Source organism: Oncorhynchus nerka, linkage group LG9a (genome assembly GCF_034236695.1).
Source record: "Oncorhynchus nerka isolate Pitt River linkage group LG9a, Oner_Uvic_2.0, whole genome shotgun sequence".
Classification (NCBI taxonomy): Eukaryota; Metazoa; Chordata; class Actinopteri; order Salmoniformes; family Salmonidae; genus Oncorhynchus; species Oncorhynchus nerka.
In genome coordinates, this window is record NC_088404.1 from 63,230,300 (window position 1) to 63,248,101 (window position 17,802).

The following is a 17,802-nucleotide window of genomic DNA, read 5'->3' on the forward strand; positions in this document are numbered from 1 at the left end:
ATAATCATAACATTTCCACAGCCTAATTGTAGGCTAGCCAGTATCCAAACAGAGATTCAGCGAAAATAAAAAATCTGATTGATTTATCAAGACCAGTCCCCAAGCTTGTCTCAAAGCAGCACAAAACGGTGCTGAAATAGTTGACCAGATGTGGGTAGGCTATTGCTAAAAATCCTATTATAACAATTGGATGACTTTGGGTGTTTCAGTAAGAAATAATTGATTTACTTAAATTGCATTAGCCTACTTTATTCCAATATTTCTATCATTCAGGCACATGTATTTCCATAGTAATTTGTTACAGATCCAGATGTGGTTAAAGACATGGATGACTTGTATGTTGTGTGATGACATCTACAAATGAATGAATTATTGATTGATATACTGTATATTGAAGTAGGCCTTCGTGCCAATAAGTAAGTAACACTAAAACAGCTACAGTAAATAGGACCCTTAGGCCAACAGCTCCATGTCATTTCAATAACTTCATTTCAATAAGAACCTTGAACCCACATGTCCCTGAATTTACCGAAATATGTGTATTTTAGATAAATATCATAAAAGACAAAAACTTACTGAGCATTTCATCCTCAAAGCGCCATGAAGGTCTGCTGCGCAGTATGCTCAACGAGTAGCCTACCTATAGCTGCCAGTCTAAATCTATTTCATATACACAATCACAAAGAAATACATTCATATTTTATTTAGGAAGGTCATGCATATCTCTGTGCTATAGTAGCTGAGGCTATGGTTGCTTCATGTCAATGAAATGAATTAACTTGTTATGCTCTTTCATATAGGTTACAGCAACCAAAATGTCTGTCCTGCATGGACCTCTGTAGGATTATTTTGGAGAGTAAGCAAGTGCCAACAAGCTTCATAAAGGCACCCTCAAAGATGCCTTCTGGTGGTTTCCATGAGCATGAATGGCAACAATGGCTGACAGTAAAATGCTATGACATCATGCACTGTAACATGCTGTGCCCACCTGTAACCCACCTAAATCCATATGAATAAAGTTAAAACACAATGTCTCTCTAGCCAACACTCTCACGATGGAATCAAAGGAATAGTGGGAAGTTGGAACCCACCAGTGAGACCTGACTCCACACCTACCATTTGTTGGTTGAATTATCTCAATAACCATGAAGCAGCCCAGTGGCTACATTGACCCTGACCCTGGTGATTGGTGTAGCCTCACAGCACCTAGTACTCCCATTCCCTGGCTATCACACTATGACGCTGACCCAAACCAAACTGAGCTGGCTCGGATATTTTCTTTTCACTTTGTCCTATTCAGCACAGTTCCATCAACTATATGATGGATGTGTGTAAACAGGCCAACTCATTACAGCTTAGTTTGGCACCACTCAGTTCAGCTCAGTAGTGAGAAAAGCCCTCCAGTCATTGTCTGACTAGTCCATTAAGTGCAAACGTCATTAGTGATTAATGATTGTTTAGACTGGGTTGGTCTGGCTGTGCTTACTGGTAATGGCACTACTAATCGGTTAAGAAAAGAAAATAATGTAATGGGTTAAGGAAAGAAAGGGGGAAATCCTTTGCTGGGTGACGAAGCCTAGGGGGCCAATGCTGAGTATTGCTGTAGTGGTAAATGGTTCACCCAACACTGTGTGGTATGTTTGTTTGTTTTATGAACATGTGTGCGTGGACCTTTAGCTGTGTGTGTGTGTGTTATTTATGTATCTACTGCTCACACACATCAACCTATATGTACAGTTGAAGTCTGAAGTTTACATACACTTAGGTTGGAGTCATTAAAACTCGTTTTTCAACCATTCCACACATTTCTTGTTAACAAACTATAGTTTTGGCAAGTTGGTTAGGACATATACTTTGTGCATGACACAAGTAATTTTTCCAACAATTGTTTATAGACAGATTTTTTTCACTTATAATTCACTGTATCACAATTCCAGTGGGTCGGAAGTTTACATACACTAAGTAGACTGCCTTTAAACAGCTTGGAAAATTCCAGAAAATTATGTCATGGCTTTATAAGCTTTTGACATCATTTGAGTCAATTGGAGGTGTACCTGTGGATGTATTTCAAGGCTAACCTTCAAACTCAGTGCCTCTTTGCTTGACATCATGGGAAAATCAAAAGAAATCAGCCAAAAAATTGTAAACCTCCACAAGTCTGGTTCATCCTTGGGAGCAATTTCCAAATGCCTGAAGGTACCACGTTCATCTGTACAAACAATAGTACGCAAGTATAAACACCATTTGACCACGCAGCTGTCATACCGCTCAGGAAGGAGACGCGTTCTGGCTCCTAGAGATGAATGTACTTTGGGGGCCAAAAGTGCAAATCAATCCCAGAACAACAGCAAAGGACCTTGTGAAGATGCTAGAGGAAACAGGTACAAAAGTTTGAATATCCATAGTAAAATGAGTCCTATATCGACATAACCTGAAAGGCCGCTCAGCAAGGAAGAAGTCACTGCTCCACAACCACCATAAAAAAGCCAGATTACGGTTTGCAACTGTACATGGGGACAAAGATTGTACCTTTTGGAGAAATGTCCTCTGGTCTGATGAAACAAAAATAGAACTGTTTGGCCATAATGACCATCGTTATATTTGGAGGAAAAAGGGGGATGCTTGCAAGCCAAAGAACACCATCCCAACCGTGAAGCATGTGGGTGGCAGCATCATGTTGTGGGGGTGCTTTGCTGCAGTAGGGACTGGTGCACTTCACAAAATTGATGGCATCAGGAGGTAGGAAAATTATGTGGATATATTGAAGCAACATCTCAAGACAACAGTCAGGAAGTTGAAGCTTGGTCACAAATGGGTCTTCCAAATGGACAATGACACCAAGCATACTTCCTAAGTTGTGACAAAATGGCATAAGGACAACAAGGTCAAGGTATTGGAGTGGCCATCACAAAGCCCTGACCTCAATCCTGTAGAAAACATGTGCAAGCAAGGAGGCCTACAAACCTGACACAGTTACACCAGCTCTGTTAGGAGGAATGGGCCAAAATTCACCCAACTTATTGTGGGAAGCTTGTGGAAGGCTACCCAAACTGTTTCACCTAAGTTAAACAATTTTAAGGCAATGCTACCAAATACTAATTGAGTGAATGTAAACTTTTGACCCACTGGGAATGTGATTAAATAAATAAAAGCTGAAATAAATCATTATCTCTACTATTATTCTGACATTTCACATTCTTAAAATATTGTGGTGATCCTAACTGACCAAAGACAGGGAATTTTTGCTTGGATTAAACTGAGTTTAAATATATTTGGCTGTATGTAAACTTACAACTTCAACTGTATGTACTGGTGTGTATCTCACCTAGGGCTGTGGCGGTCACGAAATTCCATCAGCTGGTGATTGTCAAGCAAATAACTGTCAGTCGCATGGTAATTAACCGTTAATTAACATGAACACATTTGGTATCTCCTGGCTTCCATTGCATAGCCTACAAGCCACTGATGCAGACCTTTGGAACATATACATTTAAAAATGTCTAATAAATCCATGTATAGCCTACACCTTCACAATAAATTGATTATTTATTTTAGGCAGGTCTAAAGAAGCATGATATGAGGAGAATGTAGTCTTATTTCAGAAGAACAGAATAGCAGACTTAGAGTTGTGTTTATGTTAGGTCCTGATGTGGCTATGCCAAATGGCTGTGTGCTACACTATTTCATTTAGCAGAGACAAAATGTGCATTAGAATTCCGTGGCATTATTGTAAATGATTTTATAGTATGAAGAATACAATTGAACAAAGCTGAATAAAATCTAAATATTTTCTCCAAACAATTTAAGGAAGTGGGCATATGCGGCTATTCTGTGTTGAGCAGTTAACATAGAAATAGGTACTCCCATATGCTTAATTTAGAGTTATTAATGTAACTGTAGTTGTTCTACAAACGTTGGACTTGATGCGACTCTAATGATGATTTGAAAAAAGTTGCTTGAAAGGCATGAGCTCTCCATTGTTTTTTTGTGCAGGCTGTGCACACTTCATTAGTCTCTCATTCACGATTTGACTAGCACTTGATGTTTCCAAACTTCTACCATTTACGATGATAGAGGCCACTGTGTTCTTGGGGACCTTCAATGCTGCAGAAATATTTTGGTACCCTTCCCGAGATCTGTCCCTCGACACAATCCTTTCTCGGAGCTCTACGGACAATCCCTTTGACCTCATGGCTTGGTTTGTGGGAACCTATATAGACAGCTGTGTGCCTTTCCAATCATGTCAAATCAATTGAATCTACCACAGGTGGACTCCAATCAAGTTGTAGAAACATCTCAAGGATGATCAATGGAAACAGGATACATTTGAGCTCAATTTCGAGTCTCATAGCAAAGGGTCTGAGTACTTACAGTGGGGAAAAAAGTATTTAGTCAGCCACCAATTGTGTAAGTTCTCCCACTTAAAAAGATGAGAGAGGCCTGTAATTTTCATAATAAGAAACTGTTTTTTCTTTCTCATTATGTGGTATTGTGTGTGTGTAGATGAGGAAAAAATATAATTTAATACATTTTAGACTAAGGATGTAATAAAACAAGATGTGGGAAAAGTCAAGGGATTTAATTTCACTGAATGGCTAATATTGTCACCCATCACACTATTCTTGATTTAATATTGTCTCTACATATAGATCCTCCTCTTTTAGTAGAGGCCGTTGCTTTGTTTCCTCGCGCAATTGCATAACCTATAGAAATGTTGCGCAACATGAGCATATGGGCTCTCATGAAGTGTTCGATTAGATTTTCGAATACATTTGCATTGATGTCATAGTAATTAGAGGGACAATAGATAGATGCTGAATACCAGGCAGTTAGAAAGTTTGGTAGGCTGCTAATGACCATCAGCAGCATCAGAGCTTGTAGAAGCCTAATTGCCTTGACTAAACTTTCACATTGAATTTGACTGCCTTCATGTCTCGTGTCCGCCGGTGTGGCTGTAATACGGTCACCGCAACAGCCCTAATCTCACCTTCACCTTCACCCTCACCATCTCCCTGTGTCTCTCTCCTAGGTGACCTGGTGTCCAGAGCCATGCACCACATGCAGCGTTTGAGCTCCGTACGCCCGGGGCTCAGCCCGGCCCGCCACACCCGGCCCCAACAGATTGTCTCCTGGTTGCCCGACGCCCTGCACACCCTCTACTACTTCCTCCGCTGCCCACAGATGGAGTCCATGGAGAACCCCAACCTAGACCCACCCAGGATGGCCCTCAGCAAGGAGAGGTAGGGGTTATATGGATGTTTATACACACACACACACGCACACACAGAGACACACAGTTCATACACACACTCTCTCTTTCTCTCTCTGTGCACTTCACAAAATAGATGGCATCGTGAGGGAAGGATAATTATGTGGATATATTGAAGCAACATCTCAAGACATCAGTCAGGAAGTTGAAGCTTGGTCGCAAATGGGTCTTCCAAATGGACAATGACCCCAAGCATACTTCCAAAGTTGTGGAAAATGGCTTAAGGACAACAAGGTCAAGGTATTGGAGTGGCCATCACAAAGCCCTGACCTCAACCCTGTAGAAAATGTGTGGGCAGAACTGAAAAAGCGTGTGCGATCAAGGAGGCCTGCAAACCTGACTCACTAACACCAGCTCTGTTAGGAGGAATGGGCCAAAATTGTTGGAAGCTTGTGGAAGGCTACCCAAAACATTCAACACGAGTTAAACAATTTAAAGGCAACACTACCAAATACTAATTGAGTGTTTTGTAAACTTCTGACCCACAGGGAATGTGATGAAAGAAATAAAAGCTGAAATAAATCATTCTCTCTGCTATTATTCTGACATTTCACATTCTTAAAATGAAGTGGTGATCCTACCTGACCTAAGACAGGGATTTTTTACTAGGATTAAATGTTAGGAATTGTGAAAAGCTGAGTTTAATTGTAGTTGGCTAAGGTGTGTGTAAACTTCTGACTTCAACTGTAGATGCAGAAAAACAAAAATAAACATGTGTCTGTGACTGACACTGTTTAATTAAGAACTGAGAATAGGCGAAGTTGGCTAACCACAGTTCTTTCTTACACAGCTCACATTCACCAAGTACATCACTTTATTAAAGAGCTCTTATCAACTTGTCACAAACTTCCTGTGAACCCCTCCTCTTCCCACCAACCATTCATAATGGAGTCTACAAAGGTTCTTATTCAGGTGCTAATGCTAGGTAGTCGTTACAGGTGTAAATGTTAGTCTTGGAGAACTGTGGACTATTTGAAAGATGTGAATAAGAGAAAGGGTTAGTGTATTTAAGAGGTGCTAATGGGTTTTAACCCTGTCAGTCGCTTCTCGGCTTTGAGGTTGGGGTGAAGGTAATTGTATGTTTTTAGACATAGTTATCTCATTGGTAGTGTCTGATTAGTTTATTGGTAGTGTCTGAACAGTTTTGATTTGTGGGAGATTAAAGGACCATGTTAATGAACTGAATGATGTGTGCTCATTGGACATTTCTCATCTGGTTTTGCCTCAGGACTCAAATTAAACCTGGTTGTCTCAGTCACGACCCAATATCACACTGCGGAAAACCCCCCGCCAAAATGTAGTCTGGGAAACTATTTTTAATGCTATATTGATTGTAAATGTAGCAAGTATATGACAAGAGAACACCATTTTTTAAGAAGATTGTTAGTTAGCTCACTGGTTTTAGACCACAAAATCAACCAAAATGTGCTGATAATAGTCTGTGTTGATAATACTGTGATTGAAGAAAGATAGTTTTCGGAGATTAAATAAATAAATGTAGGCATTTTCTACACACTTTCTACCTCGTTTTAGTCATTTAGGTTCAGACTAAATAAATACAAATAAGAGAATCACTGCTCAAATAGCCACTATAGAGCAGGGGTTCTCTCTGGAAGTTACTGCTTGTGTTGTACGTATGCCAGTGACAACAGGGCGTGGACTAGGGCTGACTCACTACTGATTCCACTATTTCCTGTCCTCCAGTAAGATGTGATAAAAAGCTGTATAAATATCAGCTTACGTAGCTCATGTGGTCATTATGAAACTACACGTTGGTTCCCTTAGGTTGGTTCTCCAGGGTTCATGGATGTGTTACGGAAGTAATTGGTGAAATTAAAAAGACAATGTTTTGAACCTGCTACATTTTAGGGAGGTGTGTTTGTGTGTTCACATGCAGGTCTTCATACAGTACCAGTCAAACGTTTGGAAAGACCTACTCATTCAAGAGTAATTCTTTATTTTACTATTTTCTAATAACAGTGAAGATGTCAAGACTATAAAATAACACATATGGAATCATGTAGTAACCAAAAAAGTGTTAAACAATTCAAAATATTTGAGATTCTTCAAAGTAGCCACCCTTTCTTTGTCTTGATGACAGCTTTACACACTTTACGCATTCTATGAACCAGCTTCATGAGGTAGTCACTTGGAATGCATTTCAATTAACACGTGTGCCTTGTTAAAAGTTAATTTGTGGAATTTCTTTCCTTCTTAATGCATATGAGACAATCAGTTATGTTGTGACATGGTAGGGGTGGTATACAGAAGATGGCCCTGTTTGGTAATAGACCGAGTCTGTAGTATGGCAAGAACAACTCGAATGAGCAAAAAGAAACGACAGTCCGTCATTACTTTAAGACATGAAGGTCAGTCAATATGGAACATTTCAAGTACTTCGTAAGTTTCTTCAAGTGCAGTTGAAAAAACTCTGCAAAATACCTCTGATGCAGAGGAAGTTCATTAGCGTTAGCTGCACCTTAAATTGCAGCCCAAATAAATGCTTCACAGAGTTCAAGTAACAGACACATCTAGGGTTGCACATTTTGGGGAATATTCAGAGGTGGAAACTTTCGGTGGGAATTAACAGGAAAAATGGGAATTAACAGAAATATTTGCAAATTAATATTAATAGCATTTAAATGTAGATGTTTTTGCATTGGATATATTTACCATATCATATGGAGACAGAAACATAAACCTTTTACCTTTATCATAAGTAGACATAATTGCAAATGATTCAATCCTTCAAATAGAAATAAAAAAACGATTTAGTTACGAATTTAACTGTTATTAAATGAGTTGACTCTTCACGTGATAATTTCACTGAACAACAAAAGAAAGGGAATATTGAATGATCCCAATGATCCATCGCATCTCCCAAAAACGTTTTCAACATACATCTGTAAAATGATAGTCTAGAAACTTAAGCTTTGGTTGTCTTCCTCTCAGACGTCCATGTCTTCTCCCTGGACTTCCTCAATGAACATCTCTTAAACATCAGACTCTGAGGCCTCATCTTCATTGTCACTTTCCAACCTTGTTGAGGATGGCTCATTGCCAGGCTCAAAAAGCCTCAAATTTGCCCGGATGGCCATCAATTTTTCAACCCTTGTATTGGTCAGCCTGTTGCGTGCTTTGGTGTGTGTTCCCAAACAAGGACCAGTTGCGCTCTGAGGTGGCTGATGTTGGTGGGATTTGGAGGATGATGGAGGAAACATGGGAAAGAGCCTCAGATCCACAAAGTCCCTTCCACCAGGTGGCTGATGATATATGTTGGCACATTGCCATATTGCATCTCCATCCCAAAGCCCTTGCTTGGAAGTGTACTTCGCCAGACTGCCGGTGGTGAGACATGGTAGTGATGACACCATAGGCCTTGTTGATCTCTGCACCAGACAGAATGCTCTTACCAGCATACTTGGGGTCCAACATGTACGCTGCAGCGTATATGGGCTTCAGGCAGAAGTCTTCATGCTTTTTTATGTATTTCAGAATTGCAGTTTCCTCTGCTTGGAGCAAGAGTGAAGTGGTCAGGGCAGTACGGATTTATTCCTTGCCTGGGAACATTCAACCACCCATCAGAGATGATTGCAATACAGTCTGCTTTCTTTATGATTTGCTTCACCTTCACTTGAACTCTGTTGAACTCTGCATCAAGCCACTTAGTAGATAAAGCATGTCTGGTTGGAGGGGTGTATGCTGGGCGAAGAACATTCAAAAATCTCTTCCAATACACATTTCCTGTGAGCATCAGACGTGAACCAGTTGCATACACAGCTCGATCAAGACATTCATCAGCATTTCTCTGACTACGTTCCTCCATTGAGTCAAAAAACCTTTGATTCCTGGAGGACCATGAGCTGTTGCTATCGATAAGGTGTCGGATTCATAATTTTCACCTCAAATAGATGTAGAGGGACTTTTGTCAGAGGTTGCTTGTTGTGAGCAATGAGGGAACTTTATGCACTTGTCCAGATGATTCTGCATATTTGTTGCATTCTTCACATGATTGTGCACAATATTTGCAAAATGTACACAGCTTTTTCTTCTACATTAGCTACAGTGAAATGTCTCCACACATCAGATAGTACCCGTGGCATTTTCCTGTAAAGATTAGAAAAAAAATGAGTAAAAATACCATTCCACGTGCAGATAAATAGTTAAGCAGTTAGATTAAACAATTCCTTAGTAAAATAAATGTTTTAAAATGAAACATTTATAGAGACAGGTCAATTAACACTCCTCAGTTAGCAGACTCAAGCAAGCTAAACCTATATGGTAGCAAAAACTAAAATTGTTAACAAGTTAGAAATTATTTAAACACACTTTGCTGTAGGCTACTATTTACTAATTAACAAAAAAGCTTTTATGTCATATTAAATATATTCACTCCACTCAGTATTGTAATCAAAACTTACCAGAAAGCATGTAGTCCTTGTCTCAGACAGTGTAGTAGTGTGGGCTCAATAGCATCTCATTAGTGTGCAAGATATTAAGAATCAGCTGTACATGTGATGGAAGGGTGCACTGCACATGTAATGGAAGAATTTACTGTGCATGCAGAGGGTTGCAATTCCATTGAATTGGGGATAGTTTAGCCAAAATATGCCACAAGATCTAGAATTGCCTTATGTGTATCCCACTACAAAGGTTCACTGTTATAAGCTAACTTTTTTGATGACTTTAAGCAAAATTCCCCAAAATCCCGGGCTTAACATCCCATGAAGAATTTCGGAAATTTACCAGAAAGTTTGCAACCCTACACACATCTCAACATCAACTGTTCAGATATGACTGCTTGAATCAGGCCTTCAAGGTCGAATTTCTACAAAGAAACCACTACTAAATGACACCAATAATAAGAAGAGACTTCCTTCGGCCAAGAAACACGAACAATTAACATTAGACTGGTGGAAATCTGTCTTTTCGGTTTGATGAGTCCAAATTTGAGGTTGTTGGTTCCAGCCGCTGTGTCTTTGTGAGATGCAGAGTAGGTCAACGGAAGATCTCCGCATGTGTGGTTCCCACCGTGAAGCATGGAGGAGGTGGTGTGGGGGTGCTTTGCTGGTGACACTGTCAGTGATTTATTTACAATTCAAGGGAAACTTAACCAGCATGGCTACCACAGCATTCTGCATTGATATGCCATCCCATCTGGTTTGCACCTAGTGGGACTATGATTTGTTTTTCAACAGGACAATGACCCAAAACACACCTCTAGGCTATTTAAGGGCTATTTGACCCAGAAGGAGAGTGATGTAGTGCTGCATCAGATGACCTGGCCTCCACAATCACCCATCCTCAACCCAATTGAGATGGTTTGGGATTAGTTGGACCGCAGAGTGAAGGAAAAGCAGCCAACATGTGTTCAGCAAATGTGGGAACTTCTTCAATACTGTTGGAAAAGCATTCCACATGAAGCTGATTGAGAGAATGCCAAGTGTGTGCAAAGCTGTCATCAAGGTAAAGGATGGCTACTTTGAAGAATCTCAAATCTAAATGATATTCGTGCGTGCGTGAGGTTCAGGAGAAATTTCTCATGTATGTTCAAGGGTTAATGACACACTTTTGAGTTATGTTATGGTGAGCTGTGTAAAGGTATCTATGCACTCTTGCATACAAAGTGGATGCTGCTCTCACTCACTAGTTTAGTGTTTTTAGGCATGTCAATCTCCGAGTTGCTCACACTGATTGAATCAATGTTGTTTTGAAATAACTTCAATACAATTTTGCTGAACAAATGTCGAATAGATGTTGAATTGATGTCTGTGCCTAGTGGGCTGTGTGTGTTTTTCATTTGAGTTTATGATTGTATATGCATCCAAGGGAATGTTTGTTTGGTTATGGTAGGAGCGGCATGTGTTTGTGTGTGCCCTTCTTGAGTAGGGTTGCAAAGGGAGAGTATATTACTGGAAACTTTCTACATTTACCAGGAAACAACCAGAATTTTGGTATCTCAAGGATGTTATGTAATATATCACAAGACATCTAGTGGCTCTTTTGGGTACTTCAGATTATCACAGGTGTCTGTAAAGCTGTAAAACATTATCCTAAATATAAACCATCAACTTGGTGAATACCATTGGTGTTTAGAATGAGGGTGTCTGCATGAAATCTCATTTTAAGGTTATTTTTTTTCTTTTTACAAACTTTTATTTATTTTACTATGTCAATATGTATTTGTTGTGAATGTTTTGGCATCAAACCGGTGGCAGTTGTGAAAAGTCAATAGTTGGAAGAGTTAATTGAAAATAATGCCATTGTTGATTAGATGCTTTTTTGATTAATTAGGCTATTTTCTCTTGAACCATATGTTCTATCTACTAGAAAGTCATGGACAATAATGACACAGAAATAATAAATTAACACTATATATGAATATATTTTTTACAAAGTTATTCAAGTATAAATTACCAAAGTTACAATAGATTGCCATAGATTTTCTGTTAATTACCAAAAGTACTGTAGATTCTGGTAACTTTGGTAAATTACCAGTAGCTTTGCAACCCTAATCCTGAGACACAAACACACATCTACTCCAGCTGGCTCCCATACCGTACCTCAATCAATCAATCAATCAAATGTATTTATAAAGCCCTTTGTACATCAGCTGATGTCACAAAGTGCTATACAGAAACCCAGCCTAAATCTCCAAACAGCAAGCAATGCAGATGTAGAAGCACGGTGGCTAGGAAAAACTCCCTAGAAAGGCAGGAACCTAGGAAGAAGCCTAGAGAGGGACCAGGCTCTGAGGGGTGGCCAGTCCTCTTCTGCTGTGCTGTGGTTGAGATTATAACAGTACATGTCCAAGATGTTCAAACATTCATAGATGACCAGCAAGGTCAAATAATAATAATAATCTGAGGATTCAGAGTTAGAGACAGCAGGTGCGGTAGAGAGAGAGAGTCACAAACAGCAGGTCCGGGACAAGGTAGCATGTCCGGTGAACAGGTCAGGGTGCCATAGCCGCAGGCAGACCAGTTGAAACTGAATCAGCAGCATGACCAGGTGGACTGGGGACAATAAGGAGTCATCAGGCCAGGTAGTCCTGAGGCATGGTCCCAGGGCTCAGGTCCTCGGGAGGGGAGGGAGAGAATTAGAGGGAGCATACTTAAATTCACACAGAACACCGGATAAGACAGCAGAAATACTCCAGATATAACAGACTGATCCTAACCCCCCGACACACAAACTATTGCAGCATAAATACCGGAGACTGAGAGAGGAGGGGTCGGGAGACACTGTGTCTCCGTCCGACGATATCCCCAGACAGGGCCAACCAGGAAGGATATAACCCCACCCACTTTGCCAAAGCACAGCCCCCACACCACTAGAGGGATATCTTCAACCACCAACTTACTACCCTGAGACAAGGCCGAGTATAGCCCACGAAGATCTTCCCCACGGCACGAACCCGAGAGGGGCGCCAAACCCAGACAGGAAGATCACGTCAGTGACTCAACCCACTCGAGTGACGCACCACTCCTAGGGACGGGATGAAAGAGCAACAGTAAGCCAGTGACTCAGCCCCCGTAAAAGGGTTAGAGGTAGAGAATCCCGGTGGAGGGGAACCGGCCAGGCAGAGACAGCAAGGGCGGTTCGTCGCTCCAGTGCCTTTCCGTTCACCTTCACACCAGACTACACTCAATCATAGGACCTACTGAAGAGATGAAAGAGCAAATATGCTCTTCTCATTATTATCAAAGAGAAAAGAACACCACACACAACTCTCCATTCCACCAGACCTCTACAAGTGTGTGTGTGTGTGTGTGTGTGTGTGTGTGTGTGTGTGTGTGTGTGTGTGTGTGTGTGTGTGTGTGTGTGTGTGCGCGTGTGTGTGTGAGAGATGGGAGGTACAATTAGTATCTGAAAATAATTATAGTGTGATGCCACCATAATGTTCCCTCGCTCTCTTTCTCTCTTGCTTTCATTCACTCTCTCTCTTGCTCTCTCTTGCTCTCTCTCTCTCTCTCTCTCTCCCTCTCCCTCTCCAGAAACCTCCATTAACATTTTGTTGTAAACTCTAACCACAACTGTGTGGCCCAAGACATTTGAGCAGACCCCAACTCTACTCAACACGTCTTATCACAGGAACATACTTAATTCAACATTCAACAGACAATGCCATAAAAGCATTGTGTTAATATGTGTGTGTGTGTGTGTGTTTTGTGTGCGTCTGTTACAAATGTGTGTGAGGGCATGTGTGTGCGCATTCTTTTGTACATGTGTGGTATATTTTAATAACACCGAGTTATCCCACTAAATATATTTAATGTAAACAACAACTTTCATCAGTGAGAGATGTTAATGACAATTTACTTTACCCTTTCTTTACCTCTCCCTTCCCATACAAATATTTTCTGCTTCCAAAGCATGAGTATTCGACTCCCCAGACTCCCCAGACCACCCTAAACACACACACCCAGACCCACATGCAGACACACACATGCAGACACACACGCACACACAGGCTCTAGCTGTAGAAAGTGGCTGTCTAATTGGACAATGTGTAGTGATGATACAAAGTGGGGAGATAATGTTGCCCCTAAACACTGATACAAGGTCAGATGTTTTCCATTTTGTAGTGTTTACATTTATGCGTGGAAGCAAGATAATATGATCCGAGATCTGTGATTGAGGGCAACTTAATATTGTTAACACCAAGGTCTGAGTCTGTCTCGTTATTAGATTGCTATCAGATCTGTTGTAGTTGTAATGGACCCGGATCTACATGAGTCCAGACACGTGCTGTATACAAATCAAGAGGTCAGTTAAACTCTGGCTGGCCTGTTTGTATTTACATCTCATTGGCTCTAAATCTAGGATCTCTGAGCTAAGATCAGCCGTTGAGGGGTAGGATGAGGAGTCAAGGGTTAGGCCTGCATTGGCTTTATTACAATGTAAAATACACTGATAATGGATATACAGTGCATTCGGAAAGTATTCATGCCTCTTGAGGTTTTCCACATTTTGTTACAATACAGCCTAATTCTAAAATTGATTAAATATTTTTTTTCCTTCATTAATCTACCCCATAATGACAAAGCGAAAACAGGTTTTATTACATTTCTGCAAATGTAAAAAAACAAAAAACAACAACAACTGAAACATCACATTTACATAAGTATTCAGACCCTTTACTCAGTGCTTGGTTGAAGCACCTTTGGCAGTGATTACAGCTTCAAGTCTTCTTGGGTATGACGCTACATGCTTGACGCACCTGTATTTGGGGAGTTTCTCCAATTCTTCTCTGCAGATCCTCTCAAGCTCTGTCAGGTTGTATGGGGAGCATCGCTCGGGTTCAAGTCCAGGCTCTGGCTGTGCCACAGAAGGACATACAGAGACTTGTCCCGAAGCCACTTCTGCGTTGTCTTGGTTGTGTGCTTAGGGTCGTTGTCCTGTTGGAAGGTGAATCTTCGCCCCAGTCTGAGGTCCTGAACGCTCGGAAGCAGGTTTTTATCAATGATCTCGCTTTCCCTCAATCCTGACTTGTCTCCAAGTCCCTGCCACTGAAAAAAAATCCCCACAGCATGATGCTGCCACCACCATGCTTCACCGTAGGGATGGTGCCAGGTTTCCACTAGACGTGACACTTGGCATTCAGGCCAAAGAGTTCAATCTTGGTTTCATCAGACCAGAGAATCTTGTTTCTCATGGTCTGAGAGTCCTTTAGGTGCCTTTGGAAACTCCAAGTGGGCTGTCATGTGTCTTTTACTGAGGAGTGGCTTCTGTCTGGCCACTCTACCGTAAAGGCCTAATTAGTTAGATTAATTAGATGGTTCTCCCATCGCTACAGAGGAACTCTGGAGCTCTGTCAAAGTGACCATCAGGTTCTTGATCATCTCCCTGACCAAGGCCCTTCTCCCCCGATAGCTTAGTTTGGACGGGTGGCCAGCTCTAGGAAGAGTCTTGGTGGTTCCTTACCTCTTCCATTTAAGAATGATGGAGGCCACTGTGTTCTTGGGGACCTTCAATGCTGCAGAAGTGTTTTGGTATCCTTCTCCAGATCTGTGCCTCTACACAATCCTGTCTCGGAACTCTATGGACAATTCCTTCGACCTTGGCTTGGTTTTTGCTCTGACATGCACTGTCAACTGTGGGACCTTTATATAGACAGGTGTGTGTCTTTCCAAATCATGTCCAATCCATTGAATTTACCACAGGTGGACTCCAATCAAGTTGTAGAAACATCTCAAGGCTGATCAATGGAAACAGGCTGCACCTGAGCTCAATTTCGAGTATCATAGCAAAGGGTCTGAATACTTATATGAAGATATTTCTGAATTTTATTTTTAACACATTTGATACAAATATTAGAAAAACCTGTTTTTCCTTGGTCATTATCGGGTATTGTGTGTAGATTGCTGAGGAAAATGTTTTATCCATTTTAGAATAAGGCTGTAACCTAATGTTTTTGTTGATAAAGTCAAAAGGTTCTGAATACTTTCCGAATGCACTGTATATATTTGTTTAAAAACGTGTATGCGAAGTCAACATCTACTGTCTCCAAGAGTTTTTGTAATCCGTGATTTTAGTACAAAACCAGCTTTGTGTGTGTGGGGGGGGGTAGTGCTGCACGGTATACCGAAACGTCAGTACTTTTTCGATACAAAAAAAACTTCTGTAAAATGTGTCTCGTGATTGAGAGGATCAGGTCTATCAGCACAGCCCTTTATAGCGCGTGCCTGCTCCAGTTCATTGCTAGTGCTGTCTGGTTTGCTAATAATAATAGTGCTGTCTGCATTGTTAATAATAATAATAATAACAATTTATTACATTTGTAAAGCACTTTTCATTATACAGAATAATCTCAAAGTGCATGACATTTTAAATTGAAAACAAATCGGAAAAAAATGGGCAACTGACACAAAGAACACAGGTGACGCTACAAGGGACTTGGAAACCAAGGAGCACATCTATCCACAGAAAGCCATCCTAAAGAGAATGGTGTTTAGGCCTGTTTTAACTGAGCCCAGAGTCTGTGTTAGCTCCCCATTCATTCTGCACAGAAGTTAACGCACTTGAATAATGCAACACGGCATGTACAAATGTTGAAACTGTTCATTACTGTTCGCAAAACAATGTCCGACCAGCCTAGAACACTTTACAATACAGGACGATACCGGTAGCTTTCAGTTTTAATTGTAGGCTACCTTTCCTTGCTAGCTTACAACTGAAGCAAACATCAATTCAGTACCCTAGTACTTTGTTTGTGATAATATGCTAACCGTAACGCAAAATTTGCCGATTGTCAACAAAACGCCACTTAGTCTCCCTCGCCACCAAAAACTCATTAACTTTTTATTCTCCCTCGCCTCCCGTCTGGTTTCCACAAAATTCCATAGCCACAAAGTCAGATTACACAAAGTCAGATTATTTGCCTCGCAAATTACGTAATTTTTTTCTTAAAGAGACAGTGCACACTTTTATATAAGAAGAGATTGCTTATTCTATGCAAATGTTGTTGATCACTTCAATAAAATAATATTGTTATCCTCGCAGTTGCCAATAAAACGTGTCCTAAATAGAAGGGATTTTGTAGCCCCATGAAATCAGCTAAAACAAGCTCAAATAACAAAATAATAATGCATTCACACAATCCTTTTGAATAATATGCATTCACCTGTATTTTGAATAGACTTAGGCTACATCTTGATTTACCCAGTTTATTAATGGAGATTTACCATTCAAATAAATGATTATGTTGTTTTGTGGTTAGATTGGTAAAAACAAAGTCAAATTGATTGTATGATTGTATAATCTATTCATTAATACATACATGGCTGTCTCAAAAAAATACACATCAAATGGTCAAATATTTATCTCAAAAGATTCCCATTAACAGAACAGAGCAATAACTGACTTTTGGCTAATATGGTTTCGTTTCGGTATCAAGTATCGTGACGGTATTGAGAATTGTGATACTAAACCTGGTATCGGTATCAAAGTGGAAATTCTGGTATCGTGACAACACTAGTGTGGGGGATAGTGTTTGGAAGTGGGTTAGTGGAGTGGACTAGCTCTCGTGTTATTTAGTTTCAGTCCAATGCGGGCATCTGGTTTTGATGGACAGGAGGGGACACCGGTTCCTGTGAAAGGTTGGGGGCTGGTCTGTATGTGTGTGTGTGTGTGTGTGTGTGTGTTGTTGTGGAGTAACATGGTGATGGGGACAGATTGTGAGGGTGATGATGAGTGGGGTACATACAGACAGACATGCTCCATCTAATTTCCTGTGTGGGTCACTGGCAGTGGTGTGTATATACACCGATACACACACACACACACACACACACACACACACACACACACACACACACACACACTCACACTCATGCGTACAAGGACAAACATGTGCACACACACACACACTCCATTCTTGTCTTAAAGCTGCTGAGAGTGTCCCATTTCAGGCCTCTTGTTCAGATACGAGAGGGCCATAAATTAAGTAGACCATTCAATAAACCAGGATAGGGGGATGTTTTTCCTTTTATACAGCACCTCTGGGAATGTGGAACTGGTTTCTGATTGGT

General features: G+C 40.7%; 1 protein-coding gene across 1 annotated transcript in view; it reads left to right on the forward strand.

Annotated features, from left to right (window-relative positions):
• The window catches only part of abtb2b (ankyrin repeat and BTB (POZ) domain containing 2b), a 150,653-nt gene that overhangs the window by 100,436 nt on the left and 32,415 nt on the right, over positions 1-17,802 (forward strand). The window contains exon 3 of the mRNA XM_029668830.2: positions 5,030-5,240. Within this exon, the coding sequence (XP_029524690.2) occupies positions 5,030-5,240 (211 nt within the window). The remainder of the gene's footprint in view (positions 1-5,029; positions 5,241-17,802) is intronic.